The following is a 21,754-nucleotide window of genomic DNA, read 5'->3' as shown; positions in this document are numbered from 1 at the left end:
TAAAGCAAAAGAGCTGTGTTTTACTGGGAAAATAAAATAAAATATGCAGGATTGATATTTTGCCAGACATTTCAATTTTTATTTTTTGATTCTCCTTTTTATAAAAAGCCAGAACTCAAATTCACGCAATTAATCTGAAAATTTTATTGTAGTGTCCCGAGAAGGTTATAAGACCACTGAACTACAGATACTAATTTATGGTACAAATTGTTATCATTAACAGAGTTTTTAATTTTGCACATCCAAAATTAACTTTTTTCTCTATACACAATCATCTAAAAACCAGAATGTAATTGCAGGATCTCGTATTTTTTAGTTCCAGGGAGACAGCAACACGTGAACAGTTCCTGAAAATTTCATAGCATTAGCGCATATACTTTTTGAGAAAAGGCTTCTAATACTGTAAAAAATGTAAAACAGAGAAAATGAGGTTCAAAGGTTTTCTTCTCATACTTCTACATGTAATAAGCTTACCTCAATTTTAAAATCCTCCATACTATAATGACTCAAACAGCATAAATAATTCTAGTACTAACCAGGTTTCTCTTCTCTCCTCTTTGTATCTGCCTGGCCTGTATTTGCAGGGAAGACACTGATCTGTTAGCTTTCTTGACTCTGCTCTCGTCAAGGGTGTAAAATGCTTTGTTGTAAACACACAGGATCTACACTAATTTTCTTCGACACTTCAATTCTGCCATTATTTCCACTATTTTAACATAAAACTGCATCATAGACACCTATTTTGAGTACTTCAAGCGCACAGAATGTCTTTCTTGAGCATCTACTCCAAATTAAATTAATGAGGCTTTCATTTGCATTTTGTCTTTCTGTGAAGACACTTCCTCCAAAAATCAGGGTTTGCAAGAAACCTGAACGTGGGCTTAATTGCATTCATAACAGGTTCTGGTAATGAGTGTTTATGTTAGTACGTCTCATTCCTGTGGTCGAACTTACACCAATAGTCTTCTGGATACAGACTGTGCATTGATGTTTCGTCAGTGGATAGTTTGTGGAAAAAAACTGCCCACACAGCATGCCTCATTGCCTCTAAATTATGTATGTTTTTCCTGATAGCTCTCCAGTAAAATAACTGAAGAGAATTTATTTCTTTCAGAGTAAGCCTGCTTTTTCCTCCTAGTGGTTTTCCATCCTCCAATACTTCACCTTTCTTCTCTTTCAGCAAGTGACAAAGCCTACCACGAAGCCTCTTTTGGATGTGACCAACACATTCCAACTTTTCTATTGATGTATTGCACGAATTTTTATCTGTTACAACTTTGAATGAAGAGAAGTCCAAATCACCAAGACATTTAGTATATCCAACACCATACTGGTTCTCAGATACGGAGAACATCCTCACAACTGCAGCAGCCTCCATGCCCCCACTTGAACTACTATCATTTTAAGAGCATGCTATTGCACACTTTTCTTGCCACAATTTCTCACCGTCTTCATTGTTCGACATTTTCGTTGTTGCACACTGGTGCCAGTATTTAGACATAATTTCTACATCTAAAACTTTACCCGAGTCAATACCAATGACAGATGCAACTCCATACAGAGAGGTGTGACCCCTTTTCATCCAGGTCCCATCTACAGACACACACAGGTCAATAGCATTTGTAGGAGATTCACTGTCATGAATATCTACCCCAGGATCTACTTCTTTTTGGTTTATTTCCACCAATTCCTCCACTGCTTTCTTCATAGAAACTTTGACAGTATCGCATACAGCGTCTGACATTCCTTTATTTATTTTTTCAAACCTCGGACAAGGTGGAGGCATGTTCAGAAAACCACACAATAAATTACTTCCTTCCATGCCCTGTCCAAGGCATCTCAGAGCATATGCTAACCTAAAATGGCTCTCATACGTACCAGTGTTACTTTTTTTTTGGAGGAGGAAAATTTAAATTCATAGCCACATGAATTACAAATTAATTTAAAATCACAATCTATTCCCACTCTTCTTTCTTCAACAACAATCATGAATTCCATATTTTTTACAGCTAACACATGAACATAAAAACTTTATAGCCTGGCAGAGAAGTTCTAAATAAGGCTGAATCCAGTGCAATCCATATCAACATCATTCATGCATCTGTACAATTTTCCTGTCCCTTGTTTCGATGCTGAAGCTGAGAGCTTATGCTCTTCATTTCGAGCTGCTTCCTCGTTTTTGTCAGCAAACTGATTTCCATGAAACCTCCATTTCCTAACACAGTTTTTCCACCACCCATTATTCATAAATCTTGACTTCCACATAAAGGTTTGCAAATTCAACCTTCCATCTACTAATATGTGTTAGTATTGACAAAACATAAATAAACCACATGCAAGAAAGTTTTCAGGCAAAGATATGGATGTCAGCCAAAGATATCAAAAGAAAATATCCTTCACACTGACAAAAATTCTGCTGAAACAGTTTCCCAAATGTCGGAAAAGGTGGGAGTGGTCACCAGTGCAGAGTTAATCAGTTTAACAATTTAAAGGCATTTCTGAAGCTGCTATCATGAAAATTCACATACAACATGGATTTTTGGTGGTGGTGGTTAGTGTTTAACGTCCTGTCGACAACAAGGTCATTAGAGACGGAGCACAAGCTCGGGTTAGGGAAGGATTGGGAAGGAAATCGGCCGTGCCCTTTCAAAGGAACCATCCCGGCATTTGCCTGAAACAATTTAGGGAAATCATGGAAAACCTAAATCAGGATGGCTGGAGACGGGATTGAACCGTCGTCCTCCCGAATGCGAGTCCAGTGTGCTAACCACTGCGCCACCTCGCTCGGTATGGATTTTTGAAAAATCAATTTTTTGGACCAAATTCCATTACATCTCCACTTAAAAAGGTAGCAGTAATTTTTCTGAAACTAAATTAATATCAAATTAAAGTATAATAAACTGCAGCAAATCAGACAGATTAAAAGTCATGTTAACACTGCTGTAGCCTTTGATATTTGAGATCTACAAAGCCAAAGCCAAATTCATTTCTTAGGTCAGGTTTTATATATTTTGGTTTAAAACAGATATTGAAAAAGCCACACCGAGGCTGGCCGATATGACTGTGTGTGCATGTGCATGTGTTTGTTTTCTACGTTAGAAGAAGGCCTTTTGGTTGAAAGTTCACATTTAGCAGTCTTTCTGCTGTGCCAGTCTGTGGCGCTACATCTCCTCTATATGACGAATAGCAATCTATATCCTTTTCATAATCTTCTCGTTATTCCATCGAGGATTTTGGATAGTTTTATTATTATCAACATCATTCACTTAATAGCAAAGACCACTATAATGGCTCAAACAGCATAAATAATTCTAGTACTAACCAGAAGCTGTTGTGTTGAAGCTGGCGGGACCATCACTAGAGCTTTGGTCATGACACGGTGTACTGGATGCTGCCAGTGGTGGAATAGAACTTGCTCGCATTGATCCTTGGCCAGATGAATACGAAACACTGTTGCGAGCTGGCTGAGACGCTGGATGTGTTGGGTGGCCCTGGTTCTGGTTATTCTCACATACACTCTGTTGTCTGTTTCCGCGCCGTTTCTTGGCTTTTTGCTCTGTCAGGCGATCAAGTGGCAAATCCGTGAGGTCCAAGCCATAGACATGGCGTGCCAAAACACGTGTCAGTGTTTCCAATGTTTTCTGCTCACAGAAACAAAGATGATAATGTTTTTAATAGACTTTCGAGCCATTTCTTTACATTCTTGTAAGTTACTAATTTAATCAAACACTATCCACAATAAGAAAATGCACACTTTTTTTAGTATCTATGATGATAAATTTCAATACAATAAGGCATCCAATGACTTTTGCAGTTCATTTCTAAATACAACCCTCTTGGCAATGCCATTACAAATACCTTGAAAAAGAAGCAATTTCAAAGCAACAGACTGTGAGTTCCGTTTGCACACCACACATGCACGTGTGCTTTTGTTTGTTTGTGTTTGGTTTTTTTTGTGTGTGTGTGTGTGTGTGTGTGTGTGTGTGTGTATGTCCTATTCTGACAAAGGCCTGTTTGGCCAAAAGCTTTGTTTGACAGTCTTTTTGTTATGTCTATCTGTGGCTCAGCAGCTCCACTATATGGTGAGTAGCAACTATATTTTTCATACTATTGTAATCATACTATCCTTTACTTGCATTTTCCTTCACCAATATGAATGTCATTAACACTGCTGTTATTTTAGACACATTTTCTTTAATCCTAGTCTTTTTTTAAAGGTTTTGCAAGATTGATCAACAAAATAAGTGAGAAGACTAATTTCAATGAGCCCTATTAAATCAATTGTTCAACACAAGGAATATGGTTGTTACTGAATGAATGTTGTATTATGGAAGAAATGTCAAGCAATGCTCTGCTGAGAAAGTACTGTAAACAGTGGTTTGTCTACATAAGTCACAAACTAGAATTTGGCATGGGCAGTTGGTGATTTTTCATCCCTGTAGGATCCTTGTCATGAGCATGGAGACAGAGATGCAAGATTAATGACAGAACGTTTCATGATTTACTTCCGAGTCACAGTGTAAGTACAAGATTTCCGGAACATTACTACACTTAAATTATTCAGGTATACACATATTTGTCTTCCATGAACAGATTTGAAAGGACACGCAGTGGCATTTTGTATCTACCAGCTTAAACAACAGAGTAAGTTGGAGAATGTAAATGTAACACACGGGCACCAGAGCTGGTGAGGCGCGCACAATCATGATGACGTGTATGAGTTTATTGGGAGGGTTGGACAGGACAGCAGAAGGGGAGACTGCTGGGTAGGGGGTGTTAGTCCACTCGACTAATACAAATTAAGGGAAAAAATTCATGTACTAGTAAAGTTTTGTTCAGTAGTAGGAGGGTGTAATGAAAGATAAATTAAAAATCCTGAGACGTTGGGGGCATTTAAAGGTCACATTTTTCTTGATTATCTTGAAAATTGTGGCTTCCAGCAAAAATGTTTCCCAGTACAAAATTAAATTACATTTCGTACAAAAAAGATACTATTATTAAAACAGTGTTTTCATGGTATAAAACTAATGCTTACTGTTAAATGAAGTGGGTGAGGAAAATATTAAATGCGCATACCACATCTAAGTATAGTAGAGCCATATTAATAGATAAATTGTGTTCTGGGGGTGTGACAGGGTGAAGGGTAGAATTGTAAAGGAAGGTAGATCACTGGATTGTGGTCACACATTTCTCTCCTTCACAGGTGCAAACTAAAGAGCAAGCAGGTGATTCCCCATTCTATTTACCCCAAAAACTTACAAAAAACAACTAAAGGTAGTTGCATAAAGCCAGTATACCAGCCCTCTGCAGCAGGTCTTATGACTCACTGGTGACAGAGCAAGCAGACACGCTCAAGGAGGTGTTTATTTTCACATATTGTGTTAACACTACACTGAACACATATCAGTTGGTAAGTGGAATTATAATACTAATGCAAGATTAGTTTATTAACAGCTTCTATGTAAATCTCTGCACAATGTTCGATGCTGCTATAGGGGAAATTGATTCTTAGTCATCTTTTAAGGCAGCTGTAGCACTCTTCTGGTAAAGTCAACTTCCCCTATCATGTGCTTTCAGTTTACGGACATACCATACTTCTCCAGCATTTACTGCTTTTCTTTTAAGTGAGTGGAAAAAAAGGCACTGAGCTTGTGTTTATATAGAGGAGCTGTTTGCAGCTTATTATGTGAATATTTATTTGCAGCTGCTAAAGTGAGCTATTACATAAAAAATTTCCACAGCTGGAACTGACAACTGTCTACCACATGAAGACCTTGCCCAAATGACGGGACTGATCCACTATGGTACACAAAACACGTCAGAACACTGTTGCAGAAGCAATGAAAAAAGCATGCCAAATTCAGAAGAATGCAAAATCCCCAAGCTGGCCAAGTTTCACGGAAACTCGAAATTTAGTGCGAACGTCAATGCGAGATGCTTTTAATAGTCTCCACAATGAAATATTGTCTCAAAATATGGTAGAAAATCCAAAGAGATTCTGGTCATATGTAAAGTACACCAGTGGCAAAAAACAGTCAATACCGTCACTGCACGATAGCGATGGAAATGTTACCGATGATGGCCCCACTAAAGCAGAGTTACTAAATACAGTTTTCATAATTCCTTCATGAAAGAAGACGAAGTAGATATTCCAGAATTCGAAACCAGAACAGCTGTTAGCATGAGTGACATAAAAGTACATATCTTAGGTGTTGCGAAACAACTAAAATCACTTAAGAAAGGCAAGTCTTCCGGCCAAGATGATAACCAATCAGGATCCTTTCAGAGTATGCAGACACAATAGTGCCTTTCTTAGCAATCATACACAACCGCTCACTTGACGAAAGGTCTGTTCCTAAAGACCAGAAAGTAGCACAGGTCACATAAATATTCAAGAAAGGAAATAGGAGTAACCCACTGAATTACAGACCCATATAAATGATCTCAATTTGCAGTAAGATTTTGGAGCATATTCTGTACTCTTTCATTATGAATCACCTTGAAGAAAATGACTTATTGATACATAACCAACACAGATTCAGAAAATATCATTCTTGCGCAACACAGCTAGCTCTTTATTCCCATGAAGTAATGAGTGCTGTCGACAAGGGATCTCAGATCAATTCCATATTCCTAGATTTCCAGAAGGGTTTTGATACCGTTCCACACAAGCGACTATTAATCAAATTGCATGCATTTGGTGTATCGTCTCAGTTGTGTGACTGCATTTGTGATTTTCTCTCAGAGAGGTCACAGTTTGTAGTGACAGATGGTATATCATCGAGCAAAACAGAAGTGATATCTGGCGTTCCGCATGGTAGTGTTATAGGCCCTCTGCTGTTCCCGATTTATATAAATGATCTAGGTGATAATCTGAGCAGCCCCCTTAGATTGTTTGCAGATGATGCTGTAATTTATCATCTAGTAAAATCATCAGGTGATCAATTACAATTACAAAATGATATAGAGAGAATTTTTGTATGGTGCGAAAACTGGCATTTCTTTGGCTTTCTTGTCATTCTTTAATTCACCACCAAATGACTACAACATAGTTACACAGCTTTATAAATGCTGTCAGTAACAGTCGGCAACAATCCAATCCCTTTCCCATCAACACAACGAAGATCACTGACAACATCAAACTTACAAATTAAGCACTTCTCATTCACTGCTTATAAAAACATATTTTACATTAAAATCTCACTTAACAACTACACATACATATTCACTTACACTGAAACTCACTCTACTATATAAACCCATGCACCTGAGCTCACAGACCTACAAGGGAGAGACATTCATGACCACAATCAGGTGACCTGCCTTCCCTCTTGTGTCTGCTCCCCATCCCACTTCCCACTCCCGCAATTCTACTACTTGTAGATGTGGTACGTAAATGTAAATTTGTTCTTAACCCACTTTGTTTAACAATAAACATTAATTTTGTACAATTCAAACACAATTTTTAATAATCTGCAATTTCTGCATACCCTGCAATGCAGAAACTATTAGTCCCACAGAAAAAATGAATAGGATCTTTTCTGTAGGAAATTTAATGAAGTTTAATTTTGTTCTGGGAAAAGTTTTTGGTAGAAGCCACTGTTTTCAAGATATTCGAGATAAACATAAAAAAGTGATCTCCAAATGCCCTGCATCCTATGTCCACACCCCAACAGTCAAGGATTTTCAGTATATTGTTCACCCCCCCCCCCCTCCCCATCATCATCATCATCATTGTATCATCATTGTAAAAAGATTTGCAACTACACAAATTCTTTCCTCCTGTCAACCACTTTTGGTCTCCATTGACTGAGATAGGTGAGTGTAGTGGGTTAACAAAGACTGAGTCCAGGAGGATTACGAGAACAAAGAATGTGTTACACGAGTAACTGCCATCTACATGGTTCAGAAAAGCTGGTGCTGTGGCATAGGATGCAGATGTCATGGGCTGTGAAGCAGCTACTGAAGTCTAGCACGTTTTTCTCATCAGTGCTCTACACTACTAGATAGTCAACTTTGCTCTTTGCCAGTTTGGTGGTCACTATTCATTCTGGTGACAGCTGGTTAATGATAACGCCTACATAAAATGCTGTGCAGAAACTGCAGTAGAGATGGTATATGACATGGCTATATGATATGACAGCTGGCTCTGCCTCTTATGGGATAGAATAAACCACCCAACACATCTTACTATAGTGCTGTCACAGGCTTATCTTCCACCATCAGAGCCAGGGCCATCTGTGAAAGCAACCATCTCATATACCAGCTCTGCTGCAATTTCTGCACACCATTTTATATGAGCATGACCACTAACCAGCTGCTCATGAGATGGAATGGCCACTGCCGAACTGTGGGCAAGGATAGAGTTGACAACCCAGTGGCAGAATAGCTCTTGAGCACAAAATGCTCAACTTTGATGGCTGCTTCATAATCCGTGCCATATGGATCCTCATAATCCGTGCCATCTGGATCCTTCCCCACCCCCACCAACTTTTCTTAATTATGCAGATGGGACTTATCCTTGCAATCCTGTAATCCTCATGGCCTCAGCCTCCCATGAATCCACTGCATACACATCCTCTACCCAATAGTTTCCCTTTCCTCTGCCCTGTCAGATCTCCCAACCAATTTCTTCATCATCGGCATCATGTGCTGCACATATTCACCGGCTTCCTATCCCGAGCACCTGATGTCCTCCATCCCACACACTTGATGTCTCCCTTCGAACCATTAACTACCCTTCCCCAACTCATCTGTGTTATTCTGAAGCTAAGTGAAATCATAGTGGCTGGATATTGTCCATTAACAAACATCGGCTAGCCTAAATAGCCTAAAAATGAGTTCCTTACTTACTGCCCATTCACGAATGAGTTCTTCCCATTGTGTAAGGGATGACAAAACTGCTAAGAACTGGTCCCACAAATCAGCAGAGATAACCACATTTAAATTAGCTTTTATCCATGTCACTATTAGTGTCTGTAAAGAAAAACTGCATTTCAGAAGTTGTAACATGACAAATTTATATATTAGAGCAATGCTGAAAGTTTCTTTTATTCACAATTCAACTATGAAATTTATCCATAACAAACAACTTCGAAATTACAATATTAATTCAAAGATGTTCAACAAGAACTAAATATAACTATTTCAGAATAAAATCAATTTTTATGATACAATGTAACAAAGACACAGATTAGATACTAAACTACAAGAACTACTTGATGAAATATTAAGTTCTCTGTCAACATGGAAACAAATAATTTACTCAACAATATGGATATAAGAGTACCACAACAAGAGGAAACTTAACTATAAATACACTCCTGGAAATGGAAAAAAGAACACATTGACACCGGTGTGTCAGACCCACCATACTTGCTCCGGACACTGCGAGAGGGCTGTACAAGCAATGATCACACGCACGGCACAGCGGACACACCAGGAACCGCGGTGTTGGCCGTCGAATGGCGCTAGCTGCGCAGCATTTGTGCACCGCCGCCGTCAGTGTCAGCCAGTTTGCCGTGGCATACGGAGCTCCATCGCAGTCTTTAACACTGGTAGCATGCCGCAACAGCGTGGACGTGAACCGTATGTGCAGTTGACGGACTTTGAGCGAGGGCGTATAGTGGGCATGCGGGAGGCCGGGTGGACGTACCGCCGAATTGCTCAACATGTGGGGCGTGAGGTCTCCACAGTACATCGATGTTGTCGCCAGTGGTCGGCGGAAGGTGCACGTGCCCGTCGACCTGGGACCGGACCGCAGCGACGCACGGATGCACGCCAAGACCGTAGGATCCTACGCAGTGCCGTAGGGGACCGCACCGCCACTTCCCAGCAAATTAGGGACACTGTTGCTCCTGGGGTATCGGCGAGGACCATTCGCAACCGTCTCCATGAAGCTGGGCTACGGTCCCGCACACCGTTAGGCCGTCTTCCGCTCACGCCCCAACATCGTGCAGCCCGCCTCCAGTGGTGTCGCGACAGGCGTGAATGGAGGGACGAATGGAGACGTGTCGTCTTCAGCGATGAGAGTCGCTTCTGCCTTGGTGCCAATGACGGTCGTATGCGTGTTTGGTGCCGTGCAGGTGAGTGCCACAATCAGGACTGCATACAACCAAGGCACACAGGGCCAACACCCGGCATCATGGTGTGGGGAGCGATCTCCTACACTGGCCGTACACCACTGGTGATCGTCGAGGGGACACTGAATAGTGCACAGTACATCCAAACCGTCATCGAACCCATCGTTCTACCATTCCTAGACCGGCAAGGGAACTTGCTGTTCCAACAGGACAATGCACGTCCGCATGTATCCCGTGCCACCCAACGTGCTCTAGAAGGTGTAAGTCAACTACCCTGGCCAGCAAAATCTCCGGATCTGTCCCCCATTGAGCATGTTTGGGACTGGATGAAGCGTCGTCTCACGCGGTCTGCACGTCCAGCACGAACACTGGTCCAACTGAGGCGCCAGGTGGAAATGGCATGGCAAGCCGTTCCACAGGACTACATCCAGCATCTCTACGATCGTCTCCATGGGAGAATAGCAGCCTGCATTGCTGCGAAAGGTGGATATACACTGTACTAGTGCCGACATTGTGCATGCTCTGTTGCCTGTGTCTATGTGCCTGTGGTTCTGTCAGTGTGATCATGTGATGTATCTGACCCCAGGAATGTGTCAATAAAGTTTCCCCTTCCTGGGACAATGAATTCACGGTGTTCTTATTTCAATTTCCAGGAGTGTAATTCTATGGGATAAAGCCACCCATCAAGTACCTGTCTGGACTAATAGTCACCTCCAAATTGGTGCCAAGGGTCAACAAAATTGCTTAGTGCTGGAGCTTATTGCTCAGCATAATGTGATTGAATTTAGCTGCTGGTTCACAGCCTGTCTTTCAGAACTATTCTGATGCGTGTGGGAAGATGGAGGGAGGGGGTAAAGGCTAAGATGTGGGAGGGGGAGGGGGGGGGAGGGTAAAGGGAGGTGAGTTGGATGGAACAGAGGGTTCTGTACGAAGGAGAGGGGTACTTTTTAATCAACAGCTTTATGCACAGTTCAGATCTTGGTTGGTTCCTTGAATAATTCAAACATTTTCAACTTGCTTTATTCTGAAGTAAGTTGTGACTTATGTCAATGAGCATTAACCATCTATTTGTAAAATCAAAAAGCTTTCAGAGACTACACTTATGCCCACAGAAACACTTTAACAAAACAACTCAATATAAAGACATCAACACACAATGTGAAACTGAAATATGAAATATTCTTTAAATGTAACCATAAATATAAAACACTTCAAAGAGATAGTCATCAAACATTATACTATATTTTCAGAAAAAGATTTAACTGTTGGACACCTCGGCCAGAACTGCGTATATCTAAAAACAGTTCTGAAGCTATGTCCTAGTATTTTTTGGTAGCTTCCAAACCTTATGCATACACTAACCAACATAGGGCCCCCGAAGCTACCAAAATCAAAACTGAATGTTAAATTGTACACTCGCCAATTATACAGTGGGTCAGTAACACAATTACCCTTATCCACTGATGACCATAGAGGCATAATGTTATACATGTCGGTAGTATGAAACAAATGCTTAACTAAAAGATACATCTCACTGAAAAAAAAGTTACAAACAATGGAATACATATGTACATTACATACTAATTATTTTAAAATCTTAAATGTATATTAAAAACTTAATTTAAACTTTGTTGAAGACATCTTGAAAGAAATAAGTTTCCTGCATTGACTATTTTTCCATTTTCATTTTATTTTTTGTTGTGTACTTCAATGTTACAGCTGTGTAGCCATTTTCAAACCAAAACCCATTAACTACCAATTTTTGGGTTAAAGTCACAGAATTTCAAGGGCAATCCATGGCTGACTGGACTTGAAAGGTGTAGCCAAGACATTCAGTTCAGTACAAACAGTAACACACAGTGAAGCCATCTACCACTGTGTGAGAGCACAGTTCAGTGCTACAGCTCTCAAACCCACCTACCAAGGATTGCCCATGAAATTCTATGACTGTAACCCAAAACATGGGTAGATAATGGGCTTTTGCTGGAAAAGGTCTACACAGCCATGTCATCAAAGTACACAAAACAAAAATAAAATGGAAATGAACTGCCAATGCAGACAATTTATTTCTTTCAAGAAGTTTACACAGCTGTGGACATTGTTGCAACTAAACTGCTAAAGACAGATTAGGTAAGCACGAAATAGCATAAGATGTTAAAATCAAGTTCAGGGTAGTTACAATGACGAAGTTCACAAACAATCACTTATAATAATACAAAAACTGAGATATGCCAATGAAGCAAACACACCACACAATTCAATGTCAGTGGGGATGCTGTGTCAGATGTAATGAAAATTTTAACAGGTTCTGCCACATGTAGTATTGCATACTGCAAACTATGGTATGGGGGGAAAAAAAGTGTCCAGTTATTAGCAACTTCCTGCATGACATTCCATTCTGACTGACTGTCTGAAGCATTGGTATATCCATTGTTTCCAGATATTCCACAGGTAACACACACAGTATTAAATACCTTTTTGAAGGACACTTGTGATAAAGCCTGTACATCTGGTTCATTTTACAATATAGTGTAATCTACAACCAGAAACATTTGTAGAAAATTTACACTTGCCACTAAAGTCAGTGTGCACACAACAAAAACTGCTACACTTATCTTGTTATGTTTATTTAGTGGAGATATAGTGTTAATAGCAACAAAATAGCAACTGAGGAAAAAGATTGGTAATACAGTATTAACAATAAATGAAACTTAGCAAATGGAACAGTAAGCAAGATCTAGGAAAAATGATTCCACACACACACACACACACACACACACACGCACACACACGCGGCACACATTCTAAAATAAGAGGGGGGGGGGGGGGGGAGCAGTTTTCTCCCCATTCACTCCATTCACTCCGATGCATCTATTTATACAAAACGAAAATGATTAATAAAAATAAAAATATTTGTCTTGTCTTTCATTCAGCTAGTTAGTAAAGAAATTATGACAAGCTGAGAACCAGGTAATATTTGCATTTCATTTAAGTAAAGTGGTGATAAATTGAAATCTCACTGTATATTAAAAAATAATGCCTTTTCATTATCACCTGGAAAATTGCTGGGGCTAGCTTTCCACCAAGGGTCTCTTCCTTGTGTTTTGGGGGTGTTTTGCTTAAAATGAGTGATGTGATTTGCAGGAGAACCACCAGTAACTGTTCCCTGAAATGTAGCAAATACAAAACATACAACACAGTTTTGCAAAGTAAAATGAACACAAAAATAAGAAATGATATTACACAATTACAATTTTTTTCCACATTTTATGCAGTACAATATAGTGCAAACTGGTTTTGTGTTAACTCTAAAATTATATGCATCCCTTTCAACTGCTGAATAAAAATAATGATGATGATGATTATGATTACAATTTTTAAAGAGGGTAAAGCAGTCTGTAATCAATCCCTCCTTACACAGTAAATAAAGCTAAAAAGGTAGTATAAAAAAGAAATCATAATGGCCTACTCCAGGCCCACTGATCTTGTTGCTGTGGCTAAAATCTGAGTATGTTACTTAAGTGACTCAGTTTAAAGGAAGGCTGACCATGCTACGTTAACATCAATGCACAGTATATTTAGAAGATTTCAGTAGTGTTGATGCTGTGAGAAATTTGAGACATGTAAGACAAAAGAGGCACAGCAACTAACTTACCAAGTACGAGCTTCCATACGGGTGTGCATCACCATGTACCGGTATATATTGAGGACACGCTTACATGTATCCACTTGTTCCTCCAAAAGGAGTGGATAATCAGGACTCAGCTCCAACGTAAACACATTTGCTGCATGTGTAATGAATAACTGTAGCAAATTCTGCAAAAACAATAAGCCGTTCATATATCACCATCTTACAAGCTGGTTAAATAATTATACATAAAAATCAAAATACCACTCTTTATAGAAAGCTTAACACCTAACTTAAATGCAGAACTCAAGTAACATCAATGAAAGAAAAGCAATGCTTTCCTGGCATATGATAAAGCAAATAATGACAGAATAGTTTCTTTAAGCTGTAAACCTATTAATTACAAAGCATGTTTATAAAAATGGAAGCATACCTGTAAACCAGCCCGTACCAACAAGTTCTCCTTGTGAATGGCTCCAAGGTATGAATCATTCCTTAGGCGAGTCACTCTGTACGATTCAGGACTTTCTGTGCTCTGTAGAAGAAGTTAAGAATATGTATCATTTACGAACAATAGCAATTTAAGTAGAAACCAGAAACAAACAAGCTAAAACTATAAGTTTTGCCCTTGGATTACAGTACCTCTAAGGAACTAAATTCATTGGATGGTGGTCCACTGTTTTTTACGTGGCTCTCAAGTGGCTCCAGCATAAAACAAGGGAGTTCTGGGACCTGCAAAACAGAAGAAATCCTTTTAACAAAATTAAAAGTGATTTTTTTACTTGATAAACACAGCCACTATCATAATGTTTTGTTACAGACTGCAGAACTTTATTGTTCTTTTCACACTGAAGTTAAAAAGATAAAGTTACCAAACCATAACAATTCTTAACAGATCTTTGCAGTTGCTGAACTTTTCCCACAGTAAAACAATAGCAAATGACAACATATGTTGGCAAACTATTCTTATCCTCCTCAAAAGGATGAAAGTACTGGTTGGATACTTAATTGATAAACTGTTTTTACGTCTCCAACAGAATTTTATTTTCATATCTTTGTTCAAAACTCAAATATATGTCAAATATGAACAGTGGTCCAAATTTATATATAGACATAATTCTTCATAAGGTAAATGGAAAATCCAATGTTCCACAGCAGACCTACATGGCAACTTGCACCAATGGAGTCATATATACTTACAAAGTATGCAATGAAACATTTGTTAAGTAAATACGAAAGTATTCTTAAATAACATCTCCACTGAAATTTAGGAAACAAACTATCACAAATGTAATGTGTATATTTGCTGTACTCTGAAATAGCATAGAAGTGATTTATAACACACACAGGACCTTGAATAAATAAATAAAAATATTAAAAACAACACTTCATGATGTTCTGCAAAAGTATATTTATCTGATCACAAACCAGCTTTCATATGACAACAAAAATAATCAATTATTGATAATATAATGTAAATGGATAGATAAGAAAATCTACTCATCAAGTGGCAGCAGGGGAAATCACACAAAAAAGGATTCAACGTTTACAAGTTTTGAGCCAGTAGCTCCTTCTTCTGGCTAAAGAGTTGAAGTGGAAGGAATAGGGGTGAAAGAAAATGACTGGAGAGGTTTAGGGAGAGGGGTACACTTCAGGAAAGTCACCCAGAACCCCAGGTCAGGGGAGACTTACCAGACCGGATGAGAAGGGAAGACTGATTGGTGGGGACTGCACTGGACGAGATTTGAAAACCTGGGAGCTCCAAGGTGGAAGACAGGGTAACATGCAAGACCTTGAAGCTCTCAGGTTTTCAAATCTTGTGCTGTGCAGTCCCCAACAATCAGTCTTTCCTTCTCATCACGTTCTGTGAATCTACCCTGACCCAGGGTTCTGGGTGACTTTCCTGAACTGTACCCCTCCCTCTAAACCTCTCCAGTCCTTTTCCTTCACCCCTCTTCCTTCCCCTTCAACTCTTCTGTCAGAAGAACTTCGAAAGACTGTAAATGTTAAATCCTTCAGAGTGTGTGTGTGAGTGTGAGTGTGTGTGTGTGTGTGTGTGTGTGTGTGTGTGTGTGTGTGTGTTCCCCTGCCACCACTTCGTGAGTAGGTTTTCTATTTATCCAAACCAGTTTTCAGTTTCACAGGCCATCTTCATGTGACAACTGAGTGTCATAAACACAGATAAACATGATGTCTGATGTACACAGAAATTGTTTGTACAGAAGATACACAGGATATGTAGGAAAACACACTCATTTTTGTATCTTCTGTACAAATAACACTTGTGTACATTGTACATCAGGGGAATCTATTTCTGCGATATTCAGTTGTCACCTGAAGACGGTCTGGTAAGCTGAAAGTGACCAAAGAAATATAATTTTGCAGATCATGAACAGTTTTGGTTATTAACATTATTATCATGTTCTGCCAAGCACCAAGAGAAAATTCAGTTAATGTTAAATAAATAAAAATAAGAAATAGTCATATTCAGCTGACCCATGGATTTTGTACATCATACTGTTGTGTAACACATACTAGTGAAAGACCTGCAAATTTAGATTTTAGTAACTGGTGTTGACAGTATTCTGGAACAAATTCAAGTTATGTTCAACAAGCTTATGATATGGTCTTCTATGCCAGTCCTTTGAAATGCTTCAAGCGCCAGCAATTCAAGTACACCACAGTAGTACGCACACGTACATGTATGTCAATTTACATACATGTGGAATTGTTGGAAAGCTGTGCGCTAAAGATACGAAACCTTTTGATGCTGCTTCTGGTGAGGTTTTCAAAGAACTCTGCCAAGAATTAGTTCATCTAGGTGCAACAATACTATGAAAAGGAAAGTTGCTACTCACCATGCTGAGTCACAGATAGGCACAACAAAAAGACTGTCACAAATAAAGCTTTTGGCCAGTAAGGCCTTCGTCAGCAATAGATGACACACATACACACACACACACACACACACACACACACACACACACACACACACACAAATGCAACTCACACACACGACTGCAGTCTCAGGCAACTGAAACCACACAGCAAGCAGCAGCACCAGTGCATGATGGGAGTGGTGACTGGGTGGGGAGTAAGGAGGAGGCTGAGGTGGGGAGGGATAGTATTGTAGGGGTGGCGGACAATGAAGTGCTGCATTTTAGAGGAGGGCAGGGCCCAATGCTGGGGGAGGGGGGAAATAGCGGAAAAGGAGAGAAGTAAAAAGACAGGATGTGATGGTGAAATGATCGCTGCGTAGTGCTGGAATGGGAACAGGAAAGGGCTGGATGGGCGAGGACAGTGACTAACGAGGGTTGAAGCCAGGTGGGTTACACGAATGTAGGATGTACGATAGTGGGCGGTGGGAACTTGGGAAGTGGTGGGAGACTGGAAAGGTAAGGCACGGGAGATTTGTTTTTGTACAAGGTTGGGAGGATATAATTATAGTCTGTGAAGGCTTCAGTGGGACCCTTGGTATATTTTGAAAGTGACCACTCATCACTGGCTAGGCTGTATGGAAGGGACTTCTCAGTATATAACGAGTGGCAGCTGTCAAAGTGGAGGTATTGCTGGTGGTTAGTAGGTCTTACACGGACGAGGTACTGATATAGCCATCTTTGAGGTGGAGGTAAACATCTAGGAAGGTGGCTTATTGAGTTGAGTAGCAACAGGTGAAGCAAATGGAGGAGAAGTAGTTGAGGTTCTAGAGGAATGTGGATCCAGATTGCAAAGATGTCATCAATGAATCTGAACCATGTGAGGGGTTTAGGATTCTGGGTTTTTAGGAAGGATTCCTCTAGATGGCCCATGAATAGGTCGGCATAGGATGGCGCCATGCAGGCACCCACAGCTGTACCTCGGATCTGTTAGTAGCAATGAGAGAAACTTTCCTGGATTAGTATGAAACAAACTACTTACATTCATTTGAATCCAGTCCTTATAGACAGCTATGGCCTTGCGTATAGCAGGCGAATGAGTGAAATTGAGCAGAAATGCTTGTCTGTAGACTTCATGCACAAAGTTAACGTTTTCACGTGTACTATACAGCACTTCACGCACCAAGTTAATGGCTGCAGAGTTTGGATCTTCACTGAAAAAATAAAATAAAGAAAATGCAGTGCAAAATAAAATTTCTTCAATGTATAAAATGAAATAAACATCTGTACTAGAAATAAGAAGTCTTTGGCTGACAACTAGCAACAAAATTAATACCAAATTTTGACTTCTTAGAAATTATTCACATACTAAATTTCAGACTATGGTGTAAATACACTTTTCTACACAATTGTGAGCCCAGTCTCAAGTCATGAGTTTCTTCATCATAGGGCTTTTATTTAGATTTCTGTAATCACTAGTTTATTTCTTGTTCTCATAATAATGAGCCATGAAGCAATCATATTAGACAAGTGACACTATTTGTAAACAAAAGCACTCTTGGTAAGGCACACTCTGAAGTGTGTGTGCGCAAATGAATAAAATATTTTGAATCTGGTGCTTTCCAGTAGTGGCAAGTGGTCATTTTTCCATCTTTCACTCACACTACATCCCCCCCCCCCCTTTCCAGTCTCACTTTCACTTCCATACATAAGAAAAGTAGATGTAAATGTGGATGTGGATGTAGATGTAGATGAAGAGGTAGATGTAGAGAACCTGAATTACCATTAACACCCGACAAAAAACCATTCTATCAGTAACAGTAAAGACTCACTATCATACTCTGTTGCTACATGTTTATCAGTATTTCCCTGCTGCTGCAGTTTCACGGGTTAGTAAGCTTTTTTCCTTATATTTTAATGCAATTTCCTGCACTTGTTTCAAATCATGTCTATCTCTACCATTATTTTTTAAATGTTACCTTTCAACTTCAAAGGATGAGCATGTTTTGTTATGGCAAGCACTTTTATTTCCACTAATCCCAGGGAATACTTGCTGAACTGTACACCTTCCATCCCAAAAGTTCCAAGACTAATTTAACTGTGGCTTATAAATGATGCCAGCTCAGTGACTACAGTGGCAGCTTGAACTGTAAACAATAGATGTACATTTCAACAGCCAGTTGTGACCAGGCAGTATTATGTAGTGGGGCATGCAGTCCCAGCATCATTGTGTCACAGAGCGCAATGGAGCATCATCTCTTAATCCAGTTGAAGCAATGGAAATTCCATGTTGAAATCTAAATATTTTCCTAATATTGCCTAAATCAAGCTCAAAACCCACAATTTCACACAGTTGTCTTACCCTAAAAGTACAAAGCCAGTTTCAGTTGTTAGTACACCAACTTTTGGTGTACTTTGAAATCATAATAAGATGTGCTACTACTCATAACCATCATAAATCATCATGGCTTGTGCCAACCTACCCATTTCACTGAAAAACAAAAGTAGATATAGCATATCGTAATTTCATAGAGTAGCACATAGAAAAACAACCAACAAGCAATTCTATACTTGTATATTCAGTTTTGTCATTTTCTTTACAAAATTTTGTTTTCAAGTTAAACAGAGAGGCTGGCTTATGCCATGATGATTTATGATGGTTATGAACTGACCACACCTGCTTTCAACGAACAACAGAAGGTTGTCTCTCAATGACAAAGTGACTGTATAATAAATTTTGGAATAATACAGCTATGAGCAATCAAGATCTCAACACATTAAAAGATCAACATCATTTCACCTTGACACATTTTGCTGTTAAAATTTCACACTGTCAAAACAACAGTCTGGGTGCTGTATAAAGTTAAAATACAGTTTAATGAATATTTTGTTCGAAAAAACATCAATTTGACAACTATTCATGTAAATGGTGAAAATAGGAACCACTATGACACATTTTATTGGCATGCAAGGTTTTTTTACTAATAAACTGCATATCAGTACTTATTATGAAAATAAAATATCTTATTCCATTTGCAATTTTTTTCATGTTATTTCCAATTAAGTAACTATATCCAGCATTCTAAAAGCAGGGTGGAAAATGTCTGTGCAAAAAACATACCCATGGATTTAATTATTAGACAGATTGTTAGAAAGAAGATTTTTTTCAATGACAATGCTTTATGTGAGAAAACAAAAGAACATCACATTAAGCACTTTCCAGTTCACATTGTAGCAATGAGCAGAATTGGCAACACACTGCAATCTGGAATGAACGCACTAACAGTAACTAGCAAGTATCCAATAAGGTGCTTTGCTTAACTGAAATTAAATCTGATTCATGGAGAAAACCATAGCACGGTATTTTTTCCAAAGTAGTAATAAATACGAAATTGCTCCTAATGGCTTACATACATATAAACATTCATAATAATATGGTTGACATTGATTATGTACAGTTATAAGATAAGATATAAATTTAAATCGTACTTACGTAACTGTGTGTCCACCTTCTGCCTGGGAAAATGCTGATGAATGATTTGAATCTGATAATGGCGACACAGCAGACTGTGCTTCATGGTTCGAGCCTGCTTGACTCACACTGACACGTCTGAGCTCTGTCCCTGGTGAACGGTCTGTTTCCTCATTCGGTGAGACACTATAAATAAAACAACTCTATATCTCCAATCGTGCAAAGATCTGATATTTCTTTGGGAGGTGTTCATACATAGTTATGCCAATTTCAATACTTAACATGTATAATAAATTTATCAATTCTGGCACAGAGAGCACCTGAAGAGAAATTCCTGACTTAGGTCAACAGAATCTCTAACAGATTTAAAAGTAATTTTAGGACTGAACCCATGAAAAGGGGATTATTTACTGCTCTCAACACAAGCAAAGTACTTGAGACACCTAGTGGTAGCAAAAGATTGAAATTTAATTTTTTGCACTCCTATTGAAGTAAAATTCTATGTATCATAGATAGAGAGATTACTGTATTCTGATACTGTAGCCGAACAGAAGCAACAGGACCATACAGCTGTTTGTGCATTTATGTTTCCATGTAATGTAAAAAAGAATGCAAGTTTGAAGTCAGAACCGTACGCAGTATGTTTTCCATGGTGCAGATAATACATATTTTAAACATACAATGCAGGCTTTCACGGACAGTACTTGACTTTTTGGTGATTTGTTTTAAGGGCATTAGACCATGGTCCTGGGCTTATTTCCATGCCTCACATTTTATCTTCTATGCTAGAAACTTTTTCAGAGGCAATAACAACTCAGAAAGGTTGTTTGAGTTTGTAACTGCTTCCCGAGTTGTTATACCCTCTGATGTTTCCAGCAGTGGAAGACAAAATTTAGGCAGAGAAATATGCCTTGGATCACAGACCAATGCCCATAAAACAAATATCATGAAAAACATATTGTTTCATTTACCTTTCTTTATGGAGGACAGATAGGGTTGTTCTGATGATATGGCATACAAACATTATATTTCTTAGCTAATTCATATGTCACCGATCAAGAGGGCAGTGTGGTTGACCTCCTGGATTTGCAACTGAGAGGAGCATGGTTCAAATCTTCATCCAGCCAAGCAGATTTTGGTTTTCTTTGATTTCTCCTGTATGCTTATCTAATACAAGCTCATACTTTGTCTCTAATGAACTAATCGTCAACTGGCCATTAAATCATCTTCCCTTCTTCCTTCCTCCCTAAGTCATACCTATACTGTTCTGTAAATTGCAGTATCCATAATGTTCACGGTACATATTTCCTACTATCTTCCCAAAGCTAAAATAAAAGCAAGTGTCCATTCAGCAATGACAGATAAAAGTTATGTCTAATTTTTTGTTACTTCATTTCCAGTACTCTGACAAACTTTTCTTTCTGTATATGTGGAAGTGTCATAGTAGTGACTGTGAAGGATGGAGTAAAATATTTTGAAGTACTACATACCCAAATGCAGAGATAAACTGCACACTGCTAAGTGACAACATTTCTTACTCAGACTGGTGAATATTTAATACAGCACTGAAAAAGTCATTCGGAATGCAAATGTAATGTTTCATATTGCAAGGGCCTTACAAAATATCTCCATTTCTAGAATGCAGGAAAAGAATTTAGAGCTTTAACAGATACGGTTTGCTTCTACAGTTAATCTT

At 39.0% G+C, this 21,754-nt stretch overlaps 1 protein-coding gene across 1 annotated transcript in view; it reads right to left on the bottom strand.

Moving 5' to 3' along the window:
• LOC124785478 (probable Rho GTPase-activating protein CG5521) overlaps positions 1–21,754 on the bottom strand; it is a 261,077-nt gene that overhangs the window by 178,591 nt on the left and 60,732 nt on the right. The window contains exons 9-16 of the mRNA XM_047254185.1: positions 20,080–20,244; positions 17,629–17,800; positions 14,353–14,442; positions 14,144–14,245; positions 13,738–13,898; positions 13,137–13,248; positions 8,854–8,976; positions 3,323–3,641 (exon numbers count right to left, since the gene is read on the bottom strand). Of these exons, the coding sequence (XP_047110141.1) occupies positions 3,323–3,641; positions 8,854–8,976; positions 13,137–13,248; positions 13,738–13,898; positions 14,144–14,245; positions 14,353–14,442; positions 17,629–17,800; positions 20,080–20,244 (1,244 nt within the window). The remainder of the gene's footprint in view (positions 1–3,322; positions 3,642–8,853; positions 8,977–13,136; positions 13,249–13,737; positions 13,899–14,143; positions 14,246–14,352; positions 14,443–17,628; positions 17,801–20,079; positions 20,245–21,754) is intronic.

This window comes from Schistocerca piceifrons, chromosome 1 (assembly GCF_021461385.2).
Source record: "Schistocerca piceifrons isolate TAMUIC-IGC-003096 chromosome 1, iqSchPice1.1, whole genome shotgun sequence".
NCBI classification, from domain to species: Eukaryota; Metazoa; Arthropoda; class Insecta; order Orthoptera; family Acrididae; genus Schistocerca; species Schistocerca piceifrons.
The sequence above is the reverse complement of the archived record's forward strand: the minus strand, read 5'-3'. Positions and strand labels throughout refer to the sequence as shown.